Raw genomic sequence first — 26,138 nt, 5'->3', positions numbered from 1 at the left:
ATAAATGTCGCTGAAGATAAGCTTTTTTTGTGTCAACATAGAGTGAAGAAAACGTGCTTGAACGGTTAAGTTAAACCCTCGTTGTATTCTGGCAGAGTGAGAAAACAAAAAACATTGATGGATGGTCAAAGGAAACTTCAACGGTTGTCGACACTTCTCTGTTAGAGCACTAGGTGGCATCATAGTACCACAGTAGGAAAGTATCACGGGCAAAAAAAAATAAAACAGAGAAGCCAGTCAGCCAATTGCTTGTTTCTTTATTTGTTTGAGTCAAACACACAATTTACCCATAGTGGTTTTCACTTGGTGTAGTATTTGTTCCAGTTATTACTTCAGTCTCCCTTCGCGGGCTGAAGGCAGACCAACATGACTGACAGACTCATTGTGATGCTGGGGGATGAAGATCAGAGGAAAGGCTCTCTGGGAGTCAACTGTGTGTGTGTGTGTGTGTGTGTGTGTGTGTGTGTGTGTGTGTGTGTGTGTGTGTGTGTGTGTGTGTGTGTGTGTGTGTGTGTGTGTGTGTGTGTGTGTGTGTGTGTGTGCAGGCATTTGATCAACATCTTCGATTGGATGTCCGCTTATAACAAGTCAGATCTCCCTCACAATCAACCACTGTTCCCACTCTAACCCGAGGGAGGGTCCTGGGCGCCTTGGCCCCTACCGTAAAGGTCACCCTGCAGAGGTTAAAGGTAGCCACATACACACACACACACACACACACACACAGAAACACAAATGTGCTGCTCTCGGAGAGCCAGCCCTCCTCTTCACCTCCCATCTCTGCTGTCTGGTCAAATTCTCTGCCCTTCTCCATCACTCTCTTCCTTTCTCCCTCCTTCTTTTTTTTTGTCTCTGCTCCATTTGAAATTGATTGTCTTCTACCATCACAAAGACACTTGGTTCTGATTGATTGATTGGTAAGGGAAGAGGGAGAGAACATCAACACTGGGGTTTCCAGAGCTCTGAGGTCTGTCAGGGGGGAAAAGAAAATGACGCCATTTTGATGCATTGGAAGACGCCGTATTTCTGCGGCCTGGCTGTCTGTCTGTTTGCTCTCTGCCTCAGCTTATAAAACAGACAGGTCGAGCACTGAATTAAAGACAGATGAGCTGAAATACAGGAACAGAACGGAAACTCATACACACTCACGCTGAGGTAAGAAAGCAAAGGAAAGGAACAGACGAGAAAGTGCAGGGACGTGTCCTTACAGAGGGAGGGGTTAGAGCGATGAGGACGTACAAATACACAGATTTATACAAATACACAAACGGCACAAAAGACACACAAGGTGAAAACAAAAATGAGATTTCTCTGAAACTAACCCCCATGTGTTTTTGCCCATTTCTCCCCCTCTTCTCCACCTTTAGAGGTACAATTCATCCTGCAGTTTAATATACACTTATATAGTATCCATGCATAAAAGAATCACTCATCCCAACCCTAATGACAGAGGTGCTTTGGTTGGTACTCCTTCTTTTTTCTTCATTTTTTTTTTTTTTACATGGGAATCACTTTAACACATGAAGCCAGAAAATAATGTAAAAGCATAAATTGGTGTCTTCTACGTGTCACTTTAATTTTCTAAACCCTCTGTACTGACTTTTCTCCTGTAATGTTGCTTTTTGTACCCTTTCCTCCCTCTCACTCCCCACCTCTTGATTCACAATTTAGAATTTTTATTAACTCCAAAAAGGACGATGTGCAACCTACAAATAATATTCGAACCAACTCAAGAGTGGTGAAGCCATAAGACAGCTCATAATGCACACGTTCCCTTAAAGAAATGGAAAAAAAAAATGGAACAATCATTTTGCTGTGACTTTAATGTCACACTCATTGCTAAACATTGTCATTATTGTTTCACTACATTAACCTTTACAATAAAGATTTGAGGTATATCAAGATGAATTGTCTACACATGCCTGCCTTGTCGTGATGCTACCCTGGACGGAGGGACCAGCAGAGAGGATCTGGATGGGCGGGGTTCACTGGCGGGTGTGATGTGTCTTTTGGAAATAGAGGGTGTCATCTTCTTTTTTTAATGCTCAATCAAAACTAAACGTTTGAGGTTTGGATGCAAGCCAATGGTAGAGCAGGGTCAGAGGGCTTTGTAAACATTGCGATACACGCAAACACATACACTCTGATTATAAATTACACAAAAATATCTCTGGAGGGAGTGTGTGTGAGTGTGTGTATCATGTAAAATCATATGCAACAAAGCAAAAATGGTGGCGGTAAACTTCTTTTTTTTTTGTCATAGGGTGAAAGAAGTGCTCTTTGAATTTTAACAAAAGCATCTTTTTCGTTCGTGGTCCCCGCCTGTGTCGCTTACCATTGTTTGTGTGTGTGAAAGTGTGTGTGCATGTGTGTGTGTGCAGAGCAGTCCATCCCCTGGTTGAAGAAAAAAGGCACTCAACTCTTTCCACATAACAAACACTCATTTGTTTGCAATGCAGCACGACTGTTCTGTGAAAGTGTGTTTGGAGACTCCAGTGCATAATTTTATCTTTGTGGTGTGTGTGTGAGTGTGTGTGTGTGTTGGTTTGTTGAGTGTGCATGTCCCAGGTCCAGTGTGAACAGAGTATCTTTGGTATTGATGCTTGTGTCACAGTCCTCTCTATACAGTGAGGTAGCGACACACACACTTCTCTTTCCATTCCTAACGCACTGCTCTTGATTTTCAACCTCTGCGCTTCAGAGCCTCAGTTTCTCCTCCTCAGGCTCCGGAGGCTCACATGACACCTCCAATAAGGAACCTGTGATAGTGCACTTTAAAAATGGTCACAAACCAAACTGTGGAGGAGTGTCACTGAAGTTGTTTCTTATGATAGACCTCTGAAGCTCCCGCCTCCCCTGCTGCACCCTCCTGTCTGCGTCTCCTCTCTAATATGATTATCTCCCGCTAGAAGATGCTACACAACAAGTGGCTTTGCCCACACATAAAAAAAATAAATAAATACACAAAATTAAATGAGGCGGCTCTCATGGTAACCAAAAATCACCATCAGCAGAGGAATGCAGTGACAGTCCAGTTCAAAGGGATCCAGGAAGAGGTCCGTCAATCCCATCGCACACGTATTCACAAATATGCACAGTCCGTCACTTTGCTTCCCGTCTGTGCATAGGATCAGTTCATAACATGTTGATTTTTTCATCTTTCAGTTTTTACATTTTGTCCACAAGGTGCTTCTTTACATATAGTTTCAGCACAACATAGCACAATAGTCACGAGAGAGAAACCATGTGTCTATGGTACTATTATTACCCGCATCAATAGTTAAGGAAGGGTAAAAGAAAGAAAGACACAACAGGGGAGTAGCAAGAGATAGATAAATAGAAGATAGATAAGACAGAGAGAAAATGAAAGAGTATTTACAGTCATTATCGTTGTGTTTCATGTCGATCACGTCAAGGTGTTTCTGAGGTATGGAGTAGGCATTGTGCCCTGGGTTGTAACGACACAGGTCAGACACAGCGAGGGGCGTATGGCATCGGAGCGGGCTGCACCTGTTCTCTGATTATCATAAAGAGGCAAACATCATTGGCACTCAGGATCCTATATTGTGACATTTGACCTCTGCGTTTGGCCACTAGAACAGAGCAGACCCCACTCCCCCACCCCCTCCACCAGGGACACTTTTTTTAACATCGGGAGTGTCATCCCTGTTTGATTGTTCTCCTTTTGTAACCTGAAAATAACCTCTCTGCACAATCTACAGCCATGTTGCCTTACACAAGATAGTCCTAAGAAACTAACATTCAAATATGTATCAAAGGGTTTGCCATGTTTTAACAGTTAACCTCAGTTAAGTCGGCGCCTGCAGGGCTACACTGATGCTTGATTGGTACTTTTATCCCCGGAGAAGCCCACACTACAGCATGTTCAGTTTTGATTCGGATGGACAGCAGGTGGCGTTGTAACTTTGAAAGAGACCTGGCTGAATCACTGCAGAGGAATCAGCGCCCACACACAGAACGCTCTGCACATGCACATGTATGACACACAGGCATGCAGTGATGCAGAGCTGCAGTGTGGTGTGTGGTTAGCAGGTCAACAGACACTTGACACACAAATGCGTCTCTCAATCGGCCTCACTGAGGTGACAAGTGGTCAATCACGGCACAGTAAACACACCTGCTGACTGATTTCTGGCTGATTTGTGATGACTGACGTGTGGCAACTCAAGGTTTTCTGTCTCAAAGCTAATGGTCACAGGTGATTCTTTGGCATGTTTACAACCTACAGTGAAATCCTCCCTTCTCAAGGCTTTGACATGGACCCACAGTGTGATTTGGGGTTTCTTTGGTTTTCAGGTGGATTCACTAAAAGCCACATGTGATTGATTGTGTGACTCTCTTCAAGCTACTGAATCTTTGGTTTACAGAGTCACAACTTGAAATGCATTTTAACCCCTTAGAGTTACATTCAGATTAAAAGAAACTGCATGGAGCATTGAGAGTATCTGATTTATCTGCACACATTATCAGCACTTTGAGCAGATGAATCAGATAAGTGGTTTGAAGCTACACACCCTGTAGCTCAGCAGGACTGGAAATAAAGCCTCCTGCTTTATGACAGACACCCCCACCCCCTCCATCCTCCATGCATGTGTTCAACAGTCTGCCTCGCCTCCATCAGGCCTTGGAGAAAGTGGTAGCAGAGGAGGTACCAGGTTGGATGGGTGAGGCGTTATTGTTGTTGCTGTTCCCATGAGGAGTGTGCCCGTGGCCGTGCAGTCCGTGACCATGCTCATCTGTGTCCCAGCGGTCCGAACAGCGGCGGCGTGAGTTCATAAAGAAGTTGGAGACGGTAGAGAGCTCTAGGCCCAGCTGCTGCGAGATGGTGATCTGCATCTCCTTAGAGGGCCGGCGGTTCTCTCTGAAGATTGCTACCAAGGTACGACGCTGTAGGTCTGTGAAGACCAGTCGCTGCTTCTTTGGCACCTGGTTACGCTCTCGTCCTCGGTCCTCCTCCTTCCGCTTACATGCTGGGGAGAGGAATGGAAGGTGCACAGGGGGGGAGAAATAAAACAAAAAGTTTTATTGCCATAAAACATTTCTACAATCATATATATCAACTCGGTACAAAGTAAGAGTGGAATGGAGTAATGGAAATATGACAACAAGAAATAATTTCAGCCTGTTATTTCATTTCACAAATCACAGACTACAGGAAGTCATGGAGACTGCTGGAGGGAGGATGGAAAAGTGGACAGGAATGAAGAAAAGCTGGTGAAGAGTCTACGCTGGTGAGTGACAAGCATCAAGGTCAGTGTCCCCAAAATGATCTTTCTGATCAAAACAGCTGCATGAGTTAAATTTAGCCTGAATATTACCAGATATTCATACATTCATGGATGAATATTGAGCTTTACTGAGATATATTTTTTTTAAATCTGGGAAATACTTTGTCCTAAAAAAGTATTTGTCTTAGTAGAATGATTTTTGTGTGCACACAGAAATAAATCACAACTCTGTCTCCCTTAAACATATCCACTATTGTTTAAACCAGTGGTTCATTGATGTACCCCCTATGATATGTAAGGCATAAAACACAGTGCTGTATTATTTTTGTCTATTGACTTATATTTGATTCAAACATTGAGTGAATAAATGTCTTTAAAGGCATTTTGCTTGGCTGCTATTTTTTAAATATACATCTTTGAATCTTGTGTACCCCCAGGAGTACATTCACCCCCCATTTCAGAACCACTGGTTTTAACCTGGTATTAAAGTATTGTGCTGACATTAGATAACAATGTGACAACCTACGAGTCTCTTTGACTTTATATAGGGGGCCTGTTAGTATCATCCAAAACTTTGTATTGTTCTTCGGACAGCATTGTCGTAGCTTTACATCAGCTTTACGTCTCAAAAAGTTATTTACCTGTGTCAGGCTGGTGTCTTTAAAAGGCTCTCTCTGCACTGTATTTTCGTTAGTCTGTGTAAATAACTAGAAACTTTCTCCGCTGTTGCCATGCTGTAATGTTGTGTTTCTCTATTTATAATAACAGATATTATATATGGCCATATACCTGGGACCCAAGGTCCAATCAGTGAGGCCTCTGTCTGAGCCAGCCTTATAGGACTTTTGAAAAAGCTGTTCAGAGAACTTGCAGATTCATCCTGTGATTACTCCAACACAGTTTACCTCGAAACTAAAACCAATTTAAGTATTGACATGTAATATTTGAAGATCAAATTTGTTTGAGAATATGGAAAACGCACACCATCTCTATTTTTTTATCTTCTTTAAAAAAAAAAAGCAAGAAAACAACGATAGACTGTCAAAAATCTCTGTTTTGAAGTAGGACAGGATGGTGGACATGGCAGGAAATGTGGAGAAAGAGTGGTGAGTGACATGCACACCCTCATGTTTCTTGAATGTAATTACATAAATTACTTCACAGGTTTTAACGACTGTGCATTTTTTTTTTCTCCAGTCCAGTGTTGTCTCAGGCAGACGGTTAGATGTGTATTAAATGGAGTGAACACAGGTGTATGTGGCACTGTGGCCCAAGGCAAATTCCTCCTTTAATCAATAGAATATATTTCATCTTAGCTTGTATTTAAAATAAGGCTCAGACAAGAGAAATGTTATTCCCAGCGTGTGGTCTGTAGGAATAATGAGTTTAAATCCTTTCATCAGGCTTTGTCAGACAAATCTGTTCGGTGTTGAGGTGGTTTTGGTGGATAAATAGTTTTCACTGTTTCTAAGGTTGAAACTGGAGGAGCGTGATGTGAAATGCTGACAAAGAAGCGCTCTCTCGTGCCTGGCTGCACCGTCAGTAGGCTCTCGGCTCGCGCTGTGGAGACTGGAGGGAGTCTGTTCTGTTCTGCTGCCCTAAAAAGCTGCAATGATCGATTTTCCGCGGTTTTCTCCCGAACACGTGGTCCAGTAATCAGGGCTCCCTTCCCCACCCGATCGATCCCCATCGATCCGCGAGACCGAGGTGTGTGTGTGTGTGTGTGTGTGTGTGTGTGTGTGTGTGTGTGTGTGTGTGTGTGTGTGTGCGCGCGCGCGCGCTTGCACGTCTGTCATGAGCGCGTGCACCGCCTCGCATCGGGGAGTTGCAGCTCGCGAGCGCGCTTTTGTGACAGACAGATGGAGAAGAAATTGTTTATCTTTAGAAGAACAAAGGAGATGTGGCGGAAAAGAGTGGCAGTCATCCAGTTTGAGAGCACAGAGAAGGACACCGGGATGTTTACTAATACGTCAGATTAAAAATATACATATGGCATGCTTGAAGGAAATAAACTGCAAAAGTGGAAAAGGATGAAAGGGGAGGGAGGTGGAAAATAAGGAGTAAAGGTGGCTGCAGTGTGGAGGTGGTGTATGCAAATGATTGATGATTGTACAGCAGGTTTAGACAACAGCAGTAAACAGATTTGACTGTGAGGGGGATCAATATGAATGTGCACATGTGTATGCATGCCTGTATGTGAGTGTGCATGTGCCTGCATTGCCATTGTTCATGCTTTGTTCCTGCAAGCAAAGCATAATTAATAAACCAGATATTTTTCATCAGCAGCAGAAACTGGAATATATATAACTCTATATATCACACATGCACACCTGCATGCCTTCTCTACTTCTTCAACTGTTTTCCTCTTGTTGTTTTTCTCAATTGTTTTAATTTGCCCTCAGATTGATAGCCCCCTTATTGATTGATCCGCACTTCAGAACCATTTCATGGAACGTTTATTCAATTGGTTCAGGGCCCAGCCATGCCAGAATCTCCTCGCGGCTCTCTAAGTGCTGTCTCGAACCAAACTCAATACTCCCTAATGTAATGACTGAATGCTAGTGCTAATATAGTGATAATTTAATATGTAATGCCTGTTTTCCAACAACTCGCGCTACCGGCCATTTTACAATGCCAACACCACTCTGGTTCTCCTCCAATGAGCTCCAAAGCAGCTCTGAGGCCTCGAGAGCTTCACAGCTTCACATCCTGACCAATGAAGGAGTTAGCACACAGGGCCTGGGCCAGGTCAATACATATTTCAGATAATCAATAGATACATTTCAAATGAGACTCCTCCGCCCCCCCTCCCCAGCAATGAATAGGACCACAGGGAGGGCAAAGAGGGAGCTGCTCATTAAAGCAACGTCTCCTGAGATGAGAAACGCACCGTTGTAGGCTATCTTTAGTTGCCTCATTACGAAATGGGTTTTTCTGAAGAGACAAGCAGTCACTCAAAAGTCTAGAGTGGCAATTCTTCGTGTCGTCTCCTTCAGACGTTCCTTAAAGGTGTCAGGAAAGCGCCACTTTGATAATCTCAACCCTCTTTCTGATCCAGAGATTAACTCACTGGCTGTGTTAAGTTGTGCTTGTGTCTCCTCTGAAGGCTGCTCTGCTTTATCACTTAAGTGGTTTTGTCTTGTCTATAAGAGTGTGCACTTATACACGAAGATGAGAATAGAAGAAGGTGGATGGTGCTTGACTTTGGTTTGAGTCAATTGCAGGTAGAAATCCACTGCCACTGCCTTGAATGGACGTAAATCTGCAGCTGATAAATGTTCTGTTGTTCTGGATTTTAGGAGTTCTACTTTTTTTAAATTAAGAACTGTCTTTTTAAAAACTGGTTTTGATGCAAGTCTTGCAAGTTGGATCTTGGTTCTACTATATCTAGTATAGTATAAACTTGAGTTTTGGCTTAATGTCATAACATAATCATAACAGTAACCCTCTAAAACTAAAATAATAAGAGCTGACATGAAGTGCATGCTACATTAATAAAACCATATTATCGTTGTTTATGAATAAAACTGTTAACCTAAAACCACTTGATATTTGAAGAGGCATTGTGGTATGGCTCATGTCTTGACCAGCTGTGGGCACTATGTGTGGCATTTTTTGCTCATTAACTGCAATTAGTAAAATAAATAGATAAATAAATAGATGAAAATTAAAAAGATAAAGAAGAAAAAGAAAAGAAAACAATGAAAAAATGGTATTCTATGCCATGCCAACTTAACAAAAAAAGTTTTATGTTTAAGTGGTCTGAACGTACACCTCACCAACTTCTAGCTTCATTAGCAGGATTAAATCCCTGTAAATATTTTAATTGTTAATGTGTTAGTTTGCAAGTAGCCCTACATAGCAAGGCTTCAAGAGCAGAACATAGTCTTGGACTTAGGGGTGATATCTTGGGGGTGGGGCACCCTTGGCCAACCATCTTGACACACCCCTGCTGAGCAGGAGAATATTTGACTGCAAGATGTAGCACGCATTTTTATATTTAGGCTATTTATTTATTTTTATTTTTTCACGTTTGCTCGTTTTGTTTTGTTTTGTTTTGTTTTGTTTTGTTTTGTTTTGTGGCAAAGCTGGGGGCTGAGTTTCTATATTGAACACACCATCAAGTAAAAACATGTGAATGGTAAGCTAAATAACACAGACTTAAGACTTCAGTAAACAGGATTTTGTGAAACAAAATCATATTGCTTTTTACCTGAGGTATCAAAGAGGTTAAAAAAAAAAAAAGCTACGTGGGTGTGAGTAAAAGTTTGAACACAATCTATCTAAAGCACTTAACATGGGAAGGGGATAGTGTGGAAAATATAATACAGACAGAAAAGAGAGCATTATGTGTGAGTATATTTCTTCAAAGACATCTTATATTCATTTTTCGTGTGAGTGAGTGTGTATGGGTGTGAGTGTGTGTGTGAAGGGGACTGGGATGGGGATGGGTGGGGGCAGACGGTGAACTAACCGCACCGTGCTGCTGCTAGTCGACGGCTGGACGGACGGATGAGACCGGGCTTTGTGTCCGGTGAGACGGGCCCTCTCCCGCCCTGGACGGACGACTGCGGGCGAGAAACAGTTTTGCGTCAATCACTCTCTGTCACACCTCTCAGATGTATGCGCTTATTGATTATATTGATCAGATGATAGGGCTATTCATTGCTGAGGAGTAAAGAAAACGTCCGAGTGGCCATTAGTATTTACACAGCCGCAGCAATGAAACAAAACCGTCCCGTTCGTCCTAAAAATACTCTCCATCGATCTTTATTGGTTTATTTGAAAACGTTCGTTTATTTGTCGATGTAAAGCCAGTGTTGTCTTGTTGAGACGAGTGATCGGCAGCTTTACAGTCTCACATATCGGCTACTAGTCTATAAACTGTCTGTAAGGCTGCTTTTAAATGTTTTTTAATGCCTCTACTCTTTCTTCTCTCAAAATCCCGCGTAGCTCCGTTCATTCAGAAACAAGTTAGCACAGAAACATTCATCCGACTTCAGGGAACGGAGGCTTGTTTTATCAGCTTATTTAGAAATATTGTGAAAGAAAAGCAAAAGATACGAGGTCTTAGGAGCTGCTGAAGGAACGTGAACTTGTTTTTTGTTTTGTTGTCGCGTTTTTGCTTTCAAAAAATTTATTTAGAAGATTTTTATTTCAAGTAAAACAGAAAAATTGAAACACTGAAAGTTTTTTTTTTTTTTTTTTGCCATACAGCACATTTTAATGTAAGCTTAAAACAAGTGTCTTTAAATATATTTATTTATTTATATTTCTATCGCGATTTTGTTTAGCTTTTAATTTGTTAAAAACCTGAACAGTTATGCTTTAATATTTGGTTAGGTGTAGCCTGTAAGAAAACTGAATTAAAAAATAAATATCAATATTTTATTCAGAACATTCTCTATGAAAAAGTCCAACCATGAAAAAAGGGGGAAAAATACTTCATATTTTTATTAAATGAGGTTTTGAAAGATCTGGTGTAGACGTGCTCAGGACTGAACTTAAACAAATCTGAAGTGTGTCCAACAGGATATTTTCAAATGTAGTAAAAAGTAAGAAATTAGAAATAGTGATCGGATCCCTGTTTAACAAAGCTCTGCTTATATCTGTCTCAGTGTGTATATGTGTACACATACACACACTGTGTTTTTCTCATATGTGCACCATTCAAGTTGAGCTTAATGGTTCAAGTAGGCATAATTGTTTTCTCATAGGAAAGGACATTAAAAAGAATAGTCTTTCAACAATCTTACTCAAGGATTTTTTTAGAGCTTAAATCCACTGCTGCGTGAGATTGGAGTGAAGTCCTCCCATCAACACCAAGAGGCCTCAACTAACTGACTCCAGGCCTTTAATGGGGCTTTGTCAAAGCAATGTCAGGCTATGATCCAAGCCAAATAACTGTTAGAGCTTGGATAAGATCATTAACATATATTTTCTGCCTGTAAAATATGTGATTGCTGAATTTATCTCGTGAACTAAAGCACTTTAAATAAAACACTCTGGAGGGATGAAATCTTGATTTTTTTTTTACATACATACCCTTTACTGTACATCCTGTACACACATTTCTATTTTTGTGGGGTTTAAAGTGTAAAATTATGACACATGATAAGTTAAAGTGGTGGCTTGGTGGTCACAAATTCCTTAGATTATATTACACTTTGAAGGTTGTTTAGAGATATACTTTTGAAGTTACATAACCCTATGTTTCTTTTTTTTCTTCTATGTTTTATCTTGTAGGGACACACTTTTGCTCCCATCAATCCTGAGTGTCAAAATATTTCCCCCCAGTGTGCCAGCGTCATCCGCAAAACAAGCTTTGTCTGAAACACAGAGAGATGACCAAGAAGAAGAAATGAAATCAGGACGGAAAGGCAAAGGATCTGCTTTGCCGATGCTGGTATGGAGCCAGGAGAGAGAAAGAAGGGGGAGAAGGAGGGAGAGAGCCGAGGAGAGCAGAGGAGAGGAAATCAATACCGATTCAGAGTGAGTCAGATAAGCCTGAACAATGTATAGTGCAGACACACTCTATAACCCAGTCACACACACGCACGCACACACACATGCATACATGTGTATGTGCATGCTGAAGCACTTGCCCACGTATGCACACCCGTACATACTGGGAGCAATGCGCTTGCATGCGTCTATAAAGGCGCATTACAAACCCCATAAAGCATTGCAACCTCTAAAATCAAATGACATCACAACCTTGGATTGCTTTGAGGATTCGCTGACATGAGCAGAAAGCACTCATTACTACGACTCAATAGAGGCTCTGATGCTCTTTGTCTGACTGTGATGCTCTTAAGCTCTCATCTTTTCTGTTTGTGTGCAAACATCAGCATCACTGCCCTCATTCCACTCACAAATGTTGTGTTTCTCCTGTTATAAACGCCACGATTGGCTTCTGCTCTTGCTCCATAAATGTGTTTCTGATGTGAGTTTTCACTCCTGGAAGTCTACACCTGCTCTGCTTGTGCTGTTTTTATTTCACAGGATGTTTTTGGGTGTAAACACTATTCTTGAAAACCTCTCTGCTGTTGTGTTGCAGCAGTGTGTGTGTGAGTTGTGTGTGTGTGTGGTCCTCGGCTGTTAACCACAGATTTGACTTTGCTTACCTACAGAAGATGCTGTTACAAGCGCTTACACCACCACCACTCTCTGCCTCTGCCTCTGTCTCTCCCTCTGTCTCCCTTATACTTATCAATTATTAAGGTGCGTATTGATCCTTTCACTACCCTGCCTCTATCTGGCTGTTCACACAAAGCCCAAACCTGCCTGCCCCTTGCTCGATCAATGGCATCTCCCAGCTCCTCCAGCTCTTTTTCCACATGCCTGTTTTGCTTTTCTCGCTATTGCACTTAAGCTGAATGGTTTTTTTTGTACATTCCAATTTGTTCCATTTGGATTCTTTTGAAAATATGAGAAGCAGCAGACTAGTATTAATCTTTCATGGCATGGAGCAAGTTTTGATGGGCATTAAAAGATAGATTCTGGTAGGATAGCAGCCAGAGTGGAAAATGTCTGGGTGCATTGTTCACATCTACTCGTCTCCTCGTCCTCCTCCTCTCAATGATTTTTTGTTTTGTTTTCTTCTGCGGCGCCGATCTCCTGAAGCCAAACATCCTGCCTCTGCCTGTTGCCAGGTTAACCAGTGAGAGATTAGTGATGTTATTGCCATATGCTTTAGAGATGGAGAGAATGAAAGAAAAATAGACAGAGAGAGAGCACCAGGGAGTGGTGGAGAAGGGGGTTGGGAAGGGGAAACGGCCTTATTGATCTCCTATGTGCAAAGCCAGGCAAACACTGAGAGGACAGAGCTACACTATTAATGACACTCAGCCTCAGACACTAATCCTCATTTACTATCTATCTATCTATCTATCTATCTATCTATCTATCTATCTATCTATCTATCTATCTATCTATCTATCTATCTATCTATCTATCCAAATTAATAATGTTCTCTTTAAGTGTAAAAAGATTGCCATTTCTGAATGATTATATCTAACAGTAGCATCAAACTTTAAAGGGGAGCAGATGGCTTTGAAACACACTCAGTTTAAATGTATTCAGTCTTCAGGTTTGGCTTCCTGGGGTTCCTCTGAGTTTCTCAAACCGCAGATAGTTGCTGTCTTCATGTCATGGATAGAAGCTTTTCCTGTGTTTTTAATCCCCTGTGATTTTCAGTATCAATCAAAATGCTCCAGTCCATATTGTTTCTCTGGTATACTAGTCCCTGTCAATCCCCATCCCAGTTCCAATCAATATTTCATCAGAACAGTACATGCAGCTTATAGGGTGCCTTGAAATTGATCGTGGATCATATATATATATATATATATATATATATATATATATATATATATATATATATATATATATATATATATATATATATATATATTTATATATATATATAGGCCAGCTAGAGAGGTGCAGTTTTAAAGATAGAACCCTGTTTTCAAAGTTTTTAATAATTGGTGTCCCAGAGAGGGGATAAATAAATTTCTTTATGCAGGGAAACTCTGATTCTTGTTCACCTAAGTCCTCTGACTGTTACACCTGTGATAACTTCCATTCATCACACCTGTCCACGTTTCTGAATATAGTTGGGCTACCGGGTATTAAATGAAAAGCCGGAGAGAGACCATGCGGTTATTGCGTCTTTCAGCTCCGATACGAGTATCGATCCGTGTGCCACATCTAAAAGGGAGAGTGGGAACTGGCGTATTGATCAGGCAGCCTGGGGTCACCCCGCTTCTCTCGCGCAACTAGTTGGCCCAGTGGCCCCACCACCACCTCCTCCGCCACCGCTGTGTGTGTTTATAGTTGGACACAGGGAGAGGGTGAAAAATAAAAGAGCGTCAAGGGAGGGAAACTATTCCTAAGTTTTATTGTGAATCGATGGCGATTTGTTGTGTGCCTATCAAAAATACAGACCTTAAACACTTAAATATAGACCGTAAATGCACATGTAGCCTATGCGCCCAAAGCAGACACTTTTATTTTTGTTTCCTAGTGCTTTGAATTAAGTGTGATTTAGTTGAACAACAGGTAGCCTGTCACCCTCAGGTTTCAGGAAATACGAACACGACTGATTTCAGTGACCCACGCGCTTTGTTTTCGCAGGTTGAACTGTCCGTGGTGCTGAATCTAAAGGCCCGCGCGGGTTGGTGTTGTAGTTTTAAGGTAAATCACGTCAGACGGTGACCGGGCTTGTACTTTCTTTTATCAGTGTTAATGTGAGTGGATTATTCTAACTGTGCAGTTTCTTACCGGCCAAACGCAAAGCGGACATCCGCTGAAACTCGGGCTCCTGCAGCCACTTCCACATCCTCCTGAAGGTCTCACGGCCTGACTTGAGTTTACTCCAGGGTTTGGGGTTCCGGAGCAGGTCTGAGAGGGTTCCCTGCGACCGGCTCAAGATCCTCTGTGCGAATATGGCCTGCGGGATGGAATACCGCTTCAACTCTGCCGTTATCCGCTGAGCCACCTCTTTTGTGTTGATTTCCTCCGCCTGGATACCTGACCCTGTTACTCCCTGCCCGGCTCCGTGGCCATGTCTCTCCCGGTCCCCCAGCATCACTGCGCCGTTTGCCTGTGAGTGGAGGTGACTGTGCGGGTGATGGTGCATGCCGTTGAGGTTGGAGATCATACCATGGCCGTGGCCTCCTAAACTTCTTGCTAAATGCTCTTGGTCACTTCGGGACAACATGGAGGCGTGGGACTCGAATCCAGACACAGGAGAGAGCATCTTGGCGTCGGTGGAGAGGTGCGCGCTGGGGCCGTAGGCTGAGAGCGGCTGCTGGGAGTTGTGCAAAGAGCCCAGCCCGCCTGAAAGAGGTGAGAGCGAGCCATGACCCATGCCGGACACGGACATTTCTTTGGGGTAGTGGCTGTATAGGTTACCCATAGATGCGAGTCCCCGGTGGTCGTCCCGCATCAGCGTAAAACTGCCACTGACGTTCCCGGCGGAGAGTCGCTGATGGGCGGCAGCGTGGTGGTGTGAGTGCGGGTGGTGGAACTTATCTGAGACGGTGGATATGGGAGGTAGATGCTGCAGAGGGGTCAGCGTGGTGTACGTGTTGCTAAGGCTCATCCCGGTCTCGCACATGCTGATGGAGGGGTGCAGGTGTCCGGACAGCGCTGACGGGTCAGTCCGGTAGTCTCCACCGGAGCCCTCCAGGAGTGAGGCCATGCCGGACACCATAGCTGACCGCGAGCCGGGAGCGTGCGAGACCAAATTCCGGGGAGTGGAGCTCGGGGAAGGCGATGGTCGCGCGTGCGGAGAGCTCATGAGATCTCCCGCCTGGGAGTGCGAGACACTGTGCAGATTCTCCATAGTGAGCTCCATAGCTGAAAGGATATATGTTCCCCTGTCCCACCCTCCCCACCCTCACCCCTTGTCTCTCCCCCTTGCTCCTGTCTCTCACACGCGCTCTCTCTTACCCTTTAGCCCTCCTGGAGCGATAAAATAACCAAACCGTTGGAATGCCAATCCATTGATTAAAGATTCTCCGATCAATCCGTGAGACTCAGATAAATTCGGATGTTTTGAGGAAGCTTCAGAACCGAGAGTCTCCGCGACGCCGTTGCGCTCTATGCGTTCATGTGGACGGTAGCTCTCCAGGGTGATATCTCATCTCTGGTCCAACAGCGCTCACTCTAAGTGCAGGCTGAGCCGCGTGCTGGGAGAGGGGCGCGCGCCTGTGTGTATTTAAAATGTGGGGCGGGCTCGAGCAGACGTTTCCTAATAGTCTTCCTCATTGGGAGGAAAACGCGGGAGACTAAAACACCTCACACACCGGACACGTCATTTTTGGAAATATCCCCGCGTGTATTTAATATAGAAAGCTGTGACGATTACAAACCCTGTCTCTGATGTTTGTATGTTTATGTGCGCGTGAAGTCCGCGTGAGCTGCACACAGGTGACAGTGAGACAGGTGGTGCCTAACAATCTGAAGTGAATTATGTGTTGAATACAGTCAGTATCAGTTTCCGGACGGAGCAGTGTCTTACAGATAAACTTTGTTTTCCCACGGACTGTATGGTTTTGCATTTATGCGCTTAGTGATAAACCTGATCGAAGTATTGACTGACAGAGATTAATGACGTGGCGCAGGCTGGTGAAGGGCCGGTGGGGGATGAAACAGGTCACAAAGTAAGTTAGGATCCCAGCTCTGGCCAATGAAAGAACAGCACGTTGGTTTGAGCTCAGGGAGTTCAATCTCCAAGTCAGTAGATTTAGTTCACTTTGAGCTTTTTTTAAACTTTAGGCTATATATGTTGTATTGTTTTATTTATTTATTTTTCGTAACCTTTTTTTTTTTTTTTTTGAAACAGTGTCTTACTCGGTATGCTAGAAAAAAATAAGTGAGGCCTGTCTTTGCCGTCACTATTGTGACTATGTTAATTGCAGTAGCTCATGTGTTTACTGCGACAGTATATCTGATGTTCTAAACTTTGGTGACTTGAATTATTTTCCATTGTTTTACATACAAAAAACTTGTATAAACATAACTTATGGCCCACCTCTCAACTACAGTTGACTTTACAGTTAAACTTTACTGTAAAAAAATAATTTATATAAACCTTTATATTTTTTAAAAACTTTTTTTGATTAACTTTTTCAGTGTTCAGCGTTAGTCTTCACTCTTCTCACCGTGTAATAGAAATAAATGCACGGAGAGCAGGGCTCGGTTCCAGTGATTGATGTGAAGACCATCAGCTCCTTCAAAGGGCCGATATTCAGGTGCTGTTCGTTTCATCTGACCGGCCTCCTGTGTGTGTGTGTGTGTGTGTGTGTGTGTGTGTGTGTGTGTGTGTGTGTGTGTGTGTGTGTGTGTGTGTGTGTGTGTGTGAGGCCGGGTTGTAAATTAGACTGAAAACCTTTAACATTTTTATTCGTAATGTATAACAAATCTCTTTTTGTTTTGTTGATATTTTTTCTTTATATTTTTATAAAGATAAAATATTTAGCTTTTATTCGCTTGTCCCAACGTGGTTATGAGGTTGATTGATTTAACTTAACAAAAATAAATGTGCTGTGCTGTTTGAATGGTCAGCTATGATAACGCGCCTAAATAAGGGAAGCAAATCTCTTTGAATCGGATTCGTTTAAAGAAGTTATAACAGAAAGGGTTAAACAAACACTTTTCGTGTCAGAAGGGGTCCCAGCAGAAACCTAAATTTTAATGTATTTTTCCCTTTGGTTGGCTTTTTTCATTTTTTTTTTTTTTTACGTTTTTAACGCTGCTTAGTTTTTTTTAAACACACACACACACACACACACACACACACACACACACACACACACACACACACACACACACACACACACTTTGAAATAATATTCAGGCCCTATTTGCTAAGACAACGCTCTGAAGTTAAGCTCACAGATGCAGATTTTTTCTTTACTTTTATAATTTCTAGGAAGGCTATTTTTTCAAGGCAGCTGATCAATATAGTTTTAAGACAAATTCAAAAAGGCCCATGAACTAACCGGAAACGTCCGTGCATGCTGATGTTATATCTGGTTATCATAAGGCTCCGTGGTTAAGCTGTTCCACCCCAAAGTTCAGAAATTGATCGCTGGGTGCTCAATATATTGATCACCGATCACTTCAATCTCAATCTGCTCTGTTTGCTAAACACGGAGGCATTTGTGTGAGATCGTTTCAGCGGTTAGGTTTGACCTGTGGCACATGAATGGCCGGAAATCTAAAACATGCTGGGAAAAAATAAATGTCAGCCGTGTTGTTTTATTATCTGTTATGGAGAGACCATTAAAAACTTGAGCGTCCTCCTTTCAATAAGGTTCATAATGATATCTGTGACGGAGCGTAAAAGAGCCTCTCACACTGATCGGATTTCGGGAGAGAAATTTATATCGATGATGACGAAAGAAAAAAGCCCGAGTGATCAATGAATTTATAGGATACAGTAAAATAAGATGTATGACATGTCTTCTATTTTCTTAGTTAAATTCAAGGATAAAATGATAAGTATGTGTGTATATTCATTTTGTGTGAACGTTGCGGCTTTTTTCATTACAGTTTGTAAGACTGAAAAATACAGGACTGTTATTTCATTATTTTATTCACTGAGAGAATAACGTCGCAGTCTTTTATTTATGTGCTCCTCTTTAATAATCACCAGTGTATTGTTTAAGTATTTAGCGATTTTGTTGTTTATTTTCTCCGAGGAACAGATTAGTTTGAGATTTAAAAAAAAGGCTGAAACATTTATAATTGATGTAGTTTTAGGGGTTAATGATAACTAAAACACCAGGGAAGTAATCCCAATCATTCGTAACACACTCTAGTTGTCAGGGTGTGTTGAAGTGCCGTGAATGCATCATCAGGGCACACAGCAGTGAGTGTTGGAAGTCAGGATTACCCTCACTAAGTGTTACATCTGTTGCCCAGCCAGCACAATGTGTAAAATTGAGTGGATTAAAAAAAATAGAATTAATCCAAAAATAGATATTGATCAGGATCTTGAAATACACTGAAAAGAGTTAATATTTAGGGAAAAAAAGGAACAAAGTTCTTAAGTTTACATTTGTTCTACAAAACAAAGAAGATTCAGTGAAAATAAATGCTGTATAATTTTTAACATATATATTTTTAACCTTCAACTTATTGTAAATAAGTTTATTTTTACCTTTTTCACGTTTTCTGGCATATCTGTTAAATGTGTCTTTCTTTGTTTTTGAAATATGTTTGAAACTCTTGATTTTTCTGTCAGCCGGTTAAAGGTTTCTTAAATGTAAACAGAAAATAATGTGAAGCTTGAGAGAGTTAATGTTAAGCTTTTTGATTTTTGGAGTCATGACAACACTTTAGCAGTTTGTTTTTATACAAAAAAACTATCAGGAGTGTTAATGCAGATTAAATGTATTAGAAAATGTAAAGCTGCACCTGAGAGCTGTTACTAAGCATTTAAACACACTCTGCATGTTTTCTGCTCCCACCTTCTGCACCAGGAGTCTGAGCCTGTATCGAGTTTTGTTTCGTTTTTGGAGGAGTTGCTACAGTCAATGTTTGATCTGCTGTGTTTAAGACCTGGGACTACTGGTAGCTTTTATTGAAATCTTATAATTAGGTGGTGGAAACACTCTCAGCCATGTAAGGAATTACACAAAAAAGGCCTAAAGTTTCAGCTGCACTTGTGTTTATGAAAATGGGTATCTGGCTCTAAAAATGGAACAAAGTTCATTGGTATTTATTTTTCAGATTAGTGGCACAAGAGAAATATATTTAGCATCGTACTGGAAAAAAAGAGGTTAATTTCACTATTCAAAATCCACTGCTCAGTCTACCTGCACAGCTGAAACAATATTGAAATGATAATATCTCCACGTCATTTATTAAAATGCTTCCTCAGCTGAGGAGTTTTTTTTAGATCAAGAAGTAGCGCCTGCTGTTCAAAGTGTAAAGAAAAGGATTTCCAGAGTTCTCTTCCCCACTTCTGAGCCACATTTTAAAGATTTAAGTGTCATATCTAAGCAGTGACACCATCATTCGTCATATCTCTTTATTAACTGAAAATGCACAGGAGTACAACTTCTCCAGCATCTGTATCCTCTCAGGCGCCGGTTGCTAAGTAACAGAAGGAGAGATGTATTGAGACAGAATAGTCAATCAATTCCCTTCAAGTGTGTATGTGCATGTGTGTGTGTTTGTGCATGTGTGTGCTGGTGTTTGCCAATCGTACAGCCACATTGTAATGTCTTTAAGTTGAAGCTGGGAGGAGAAATATGTGGAGGACAACAAAGATAACCTAAATGTATGAAATAGCCCTTTATTTTGCTGATACCTTGTCTGAAGAGGAATTATTTGATTTAAATGGATCAAATATTTCTGGATAGTTTCCCACACTTGTCATTTTAGCAGTTTAAGAATAATATCTTCTTCCTTGCTTTGAGGGTATAAAGAGCCTACGTCACTTAATTCCTCCTGAAGGGATTATCTGCGTTTCATCTCGTCCCTCAGTGCAGTTTGAGGCTTTTTAAGGGAAACTCTTATCTTCACCATACAGAGAGCAGAGCCACAGATTATTAGCTAACTGGACCACCGGAGGACCTTCTGCTGCTTGTACCCAAAAGGGACACATTGGACATCATTCACTGAGCCCAGACTGAAATTAGCTTCAAAAATAAACAAACCTCCTCAAGCTCAAACATATCGTCAGACTTTTCAAACTGCCTCATCAAAGGTTGAGATGAAATAAATAAAAAATCAAGAGTTATTAAGATCTATTTTTTTGAGATCAGCTATATTGGCAGAAGTGGTCATTTTTTGTCCAATTGAAGCAGATTGAAATACCCCGTATGGGACTAAAAAGATTAAGAGGTATGCAGATGAAATTGACCACTGAGAATCTGAAAAGTGTGCAAAGAAATGATTTTTCTAACCCCCTGTTATGAGTGTGTGTATAGTGTAAGCCTACAGGGCCACAATTGATCATAATGTGAAAAGTGAAATACAAAAATATCCAGCCAAACTGTCTTTTCTGACTTCTGTATACGATTATTCGAGTTGTTATGTTCCAGCTGTTCCTTAAAAAATCGACAAAATTAAAAAAAGAGGCACTTAAAAAAACAAGAAGAAATGCACAGATTTACTTGAAACCATCTTTTCCATGTCTGTTCCCCTCAGGTCGACTACAGCAGGAGGCTGAGAAATATGCTGGTTTCATACACTGCATCGATTTTGCCCTCGAACAAAGACAGACGGAGAAGGATGGAGGCAGGGAGCGGGGAGAAGAAGAGGAGGAGGAGTGGGAGAAATGAGCGAAAGATGAAGAGCACTTGCAACAATGGTAAAAATTTCCTTTATTTATCTGACTTAAAGCCAGATATATTCTGTTTAGTGATTACTGGAGAGACACACAGAGAGAGCACCAAGGTAAGTATTTAATGTTGGAGTAATTTAAGGTTTTGTGTGTTTACTTTTAAGTGAAAAACACTCATCAAGCTGTCTTCAAATTCATCCAAAAAGGTGTCTCTTTACTTGACAGTGAGCGTGACTCAGAGCAACAGAGTGAGAGACACAAATGGAGAGCAACAGGGAAGACGAAGAGAAGGAAAGCGAAAGAAAGAGGGAGAGTTGGGCTGGTGTTAAGGTGATTAGTCTGGTGGGTTGGCGATAGAGAGAGTTGATCAATAACCTATCGATCTCCCATTGCGAGTGTCAGGGGGGTAGTGGGAAAGGGAGGGAGGGTGAGAGAAAGGATAGGGAGGGAGTCGGTCCTGGCTTGACTTTTAAAAATCCTTTACTCTGCAGATGACAAATAACCCATTAGATTAGAGGGAGAGCTGGAAAATGTGGAAATCCTTCCTGTGCGCACACACACACGCAGATACACACCAGTGCACATTCCAAATGTTGCAAATATTTCTCACTTTCAAATAAGTATGGTAGGGGTGATTTTTCAGACCCCAAAAAATCATTTCTGCAAGTAGTGTGGAGGAACTATTGAGCTCATTGCGGTGAAGTTACTTAGCAGACCATTACTTCAAAGAATTCCTCTAGGCTGAAATATTCACTGAAGCAGGTCGCACTCGATACTCAGCCTGAAGCCTTTTAAAATGTTCTGCAATAAGTCTATTAGAAACAGGTGACACATTTGCATGCAGACAAAAGCGGGAAAGAAACAAAGGTGTCCGTCTCTGCTGACTTTTTCTCTCACTTTTCAGGCCTTAAAAAGATGAATGTGCTGTCTCTGAAACTGCAGATGAACTCTCTGGTTGCTAAAATGGTAAAAGAGCTTAAAAATAATAAGACGTTGACAAACATGGCTATTAACCATCTGGCCCCACAGGCATCAGTTATTAAAGCCTGGGTCAAACAGACCTTCTGAACATTTTTCAAAGGTCACCTGCTGCTAATGAGGGTGTTAGCCACTTTCGTTAAATCTAAAACTTTCAACTTATTTTTTTGGGTCTCTGCCACCAAAATTATTTCAAGTTGCTTGTTTACACCTTCTTAACAGTGTAAGGGTTGCCCCAAAGAGGGCTTATCAGTCTACGTCATCATAAAGATGTGCACGCATCTTAGCCACAGAAGCAGCCTTTAGCTCCATTAATTCAGATGAGTTAAAGTTTTTTAAGCACTGAATTCAACCTGTTATCAGTATAAAAATGAACAGTTGTTCTGTGGACAGTTTTTAGAAACAAAACCATACAACAGAGGCAACTTAGGCAAGATTTGACCTTCACAGAGCAACTAGCGTTTCGGAGTTAATAGCGACCATGCTAACTGATGACTCTAAGCTGACAGTACCAGTGATTAATGCAAGGGGCAACATCCGGTTAGTAAATATGAAGCCTATGTGGAAGTGCTTAAACGCGCTGTTCGTTGAGAATTTGCTTGAGGCTGGCTGCAGAAAGACTGGAAGTCACGTACACACTCGGCTTTAAAAACAGACTTTTAGGGCATTAAAAAGCATATTTACATTCTAGTAAAAAAAAACACTGCACAGTGAGTTAATTTTTTTCTATCTCTGGGGTTAAGAAGTTCTTAGGATCGTATGATTTTCCAATCAGAGTCACAGCTCAGGTCACGAGACCGCCAGGCGCCCTTTAGCTGCTCGAAGAAAAACTAACAGCCGGCGTCAAAGCGAATGTGGCTGCATCCGCGGATTGGCTTCATTTCACGGTTTCAGGAATAGACAGGTGACCTTGCGGGTGCTTCGTCCATGTTTTATACAGTCTGTGGATTAACAGCCAAGAGTCACTAGTTAACAGGGTCACAATTTACAGTGAAACACCAGCAAGGTCTGAGGGTGAATAATTAAATGTGCCATCTTTTTCTGATTTGGTGCAGTTCTCTGGACGTAGTTTTCTGGTTCTTTTATTAAGAGGTTAGGGTTAGGGTCAGACTCAGGAGTCTGGTAAGTGTCCAGGGATAATGCAGTCATGAGCATCAAGTGACAGCTGTGTGTTTAAATTGCTCTCTGGGTACACGCTGGATTTCTCTGCCAAAAATGTCTGCCCACCAATATCTGTCCACTTGCTGATCTCTTCTGTCCACTCACTGCTATTTCACAAACCTAGGAGTTGTTTACCATCTGTAAAATTGACGATATTTAGTTAAAAAATGTGTTTTTATGGTGGTTAAGTCCTCCACGTCAGTTGACAAACCATTATACTCCGCAGTGCTTCTGCACCCAAGTTGTGCGCATCCAGCGTTATTGATAAACAAATAATCTCTCTATAGGATGAGGTAGGTGATGGGAGGCAGGATGCAGAAACAGACAACAGTTTCTGCATTTAATGCCTCGTGCAGAGTGTCAAACATGCCAACGTCTTTGCTGTTCTCTTTCCTTTGCCCTTTGATGTTTATATTTTTATCTTTATAGCATCACATTTCCAGGTTTGCACCACTGCTAATACTGCAAAATGACACTAATGACACTGAGTAGGGCCAAACACTTCCTGCTGTCCTCACACGGCTCACCCTGACTTCCTGTTGGGGAAACCCACCCACACCCACCCTGAAAATTTTCAGAAATGTTCAGGAATTCTGCACAGATGAGAGTACAGCTATTGCAGGTGTCTTCGTACACGTGTAACCAGCGGGACAGAGGTCATGGTGTTACGAGGTTTGTTGCTCCCTTGTGTAGTCTGAACGATGCCTGGTTTAGAGGGGGTCAGAGTTGAGGGGTTAAAGGTCACTTCAAAATACCAAAGAGTGCAAAGGATGGATGTGATCATAACAGAGGGGAGGTTGGTTATCGAACAGGCCGTCATTTTTAATGTCAGCACACGTATGTACCGGAAGTCTTTCACTACAGCAGGTGGAGTTGAAGCACCACGGGTGGAGTCAGGATTCTGCACATGATATGTCAGCAGAAAAATCGCTGCTGTGCTCGGCTTCTTCTTTCCAGAAGTTGGAGCTTTGAATGTAGAGGGTGGTGGATCCTGTATGCATCAGGGTTCAGCTCTTAAACAGTCATTATCGTTACAGATCCTGCTGACTCCAGACCTCGTTTGGACAAAATGAGAAAGCTTCTGATGTGTGAGTGAAGCCATGTATAAGAATGGTTAATGGACAAAACACGACCTCTTTGTCTTTCCAGTCTTCCTCACCCACACGCTCAGCTCGCTCATCCTTCATCCTGCTTCCATTTCCTCATTTTCCTCTTGTTCTCCTCCTCCTCCTCCTCCTCCTCTGCTTGGTTCTCTCCTTCCTCTGTCCTTGTCTCCTGTGTGTGTGCCATAACTCCCCCCTCCATGCCTTGCCTGCTCCACCTGCTCAGAGAGCCCCTGCCCCCACCCACACTGTCCCCGCTGCCACACAGTCTCTCATATAAATATAGAGATATTGACAAGTGATGGGCCTTGGAGGAATAGATCATCAGGGGGAGAAAAGAGGAGTTGGCTGGGATGAGGGCAGGCCGAATGGGTGGAGGGGTTCCCCAGCAGTGCTCTCTGCAGCTGTCCTGTAAGAATATACCACCCAAAGCTGCCGACAGCCTAAACACTCCATCAGTTAAATCACTTCTACAGCATACAAGTATGGAGGAAATAGGGGCATTTTCCTCAAACACACACACATACGCACAAACAGCCACTTCACCAGCCTCTGCTCTCCACTTTATCCTCTGTAAACTGGATAAGGTGCTGCTAACAATGTGCAAAGGGCCAGTTGGTCAATACGCCAATTACACAGATGAGGGTATGGAAAGGGCAAATGATAGCCAATCAGTGAAGTGCTCTTACTGTCTTCCAGCAGGAGCTGCCCCCCGACCCCTATTTGAAGACCCTGGGGCCAAAGGTCAGCTCTCCTGAGGTCAGAGGGCATTGTTGTCCAGGCTGACCGGAGAGGTGTTGCTATGGTAACGGCACTGACCAAAAACCAGTAAGGTGTGGTGATGAGAAGGATGGAGGTCACAGAGAATGATCAGAGCAGAGGTGAGCAGATGTGACTGAACTTGTTTAAGTTTTGTTCAAAGGCAGCTTGTGTAAGTGTGTGGAGGGTGAAGAATTCATAGATTCATGTGTTGAGGATTCAAACACATGAAGAACAAAAAGACTAGCTATCAAAATCACTTGTCTGATAAATTAAATTTTATTTTATGCAAAAACACACACACACAAACTGAGCCACAAAAGATCTACATGAGACTACACCCGACACATGTGTTTGTCTAAGTTTTAAATGTTTGACTTAATATTTATTCAGTTTTTTTTAATGTGAAAATGATTCTCTCAGCTCTCTGTGTACAAGTCAAGCATTGACAAGTGGCCAATTCAAAAAAATGTCCAAAAGTGTTGGAAAACCAAAAATGCATCAAGAGGATAAATCAGAACTTTTGATGTGTCAGTTCAGCTTAAATTTGTTCAAATATTTAAAGGGCAGTCTCTTTATAATTTTAATATGAACATTCTTTGTGTTTTGAAAAAGGAAATCAAAAGGTGTAGTCCCTTCTTCGGTAGATTTTTATATATTTTTTTTACTTCTAAACTTCTAAACAAATGCAACAATGGAAACATGCTGCAGGTGAAAATGCATGCAGAAAAAAAACCACCAAAACAACTTTATTAACAGTGCTCTGAAAATATCAAAACAATGCAAATCTAAATCTCACAAACAGACAGAACACATGCAAAAGAAAAATCATTTTAGACTTATCAGCAAAAATCAATCATACACACCTTTATCACATCCAGACTCAACTACTGCAACAGTCTCCTCTATGGCACCACCACAAAAGTCCCAAATAAACTGCAGCACGTTCAAAACTCTACTGCCCGCCTCCTCGCTAGAGCCCCTTGCAGAGACTACATCACACCAGTCCTACGTCAACTTCACTGGCTACCTATCAAATACTGGATCCAAAGTGCTGCTCACCACCTACTAAGACCC

The 26,138-nt window shown here is 42.0% G+C and overlaps 1 protein-coding gene and 1 long non-coding RNA gene across 4 annotated transcripts; one reads left to right on the top strand and one right to left on the bottom strand.

Moving 5' to 3' along the window:
• Positions 1-135: 135 nt before the first annotated feature.
• onecut3b (one cut homeobox 3b) lies at positions 136-15,626 on the bottom strand. Of its 3 annotated transcripts, none has more exons than XM_074689587.1 (3): positions 14,538-15,626; positions 9,729-9,817; positions 4,744-4,991 (listed from the first exon to the last, which is right to left on the bottom strand). In XM_074689587.1, the coding sequence occupies exons 1-3, from the start codon at positions 15,613-15,615 to the stop codon at positions 4,893-4,895; spliced, it is 1,266 nt and encodes a 421-aa protein (XP_074545688.1). In that variant the 5' UTR covers positions 15,616-15,626; the 3' UTR covers positions 4,744-4,892. The 3 variants fall into 3 exon arrangements, with proteins under 3 accessions (XP_074545687.1, XP_074545688.1, XP_074545689.1); XM_074689588.1 differs by having other exon boundaries at positions 4,935-4,991; positions 9,724-9,817; XM_074689586.1 differs by lacking the exon at positions 9,729-9,817 and having other exon boundaries at positions 136-4,991.
• Positions 5,189-21,081, top strand: LOC141804913 (uncharacterized). The gene is made up of 3 exons (XR_012599664.1): positions 5,189-5,271; positions 11,496-11,741; positions 20,925-21,081. It is a non-coding gene; the product is annotated as an uncharacterized LOC141804913 (long non-coding RNA).
• Positions 21,082-26,138: the final 5,057 nt, after the last annotated feature.

This window comes from Halichoeres trimaculatus, unplaced genomic scaffold (genome assembly GCF_033239565.1).
Source record: "Halichoeres trimaculatus isolate MK-OKI-2021-1 unplaced genomic scaffold, fHalTri1.1 fHalTri1_scaffold_15, whole genome shotgun sequence".
Taxonomy (NCBI): Eukaryota; Metazoa; Chordata; class Actinopteri; order Labriformes; family Labridae; genus Halichoeres; species Halichoeres trimaculatus.
This window is presented reverse-complemented; position numbering and strand designations above follow the sequence as displayed.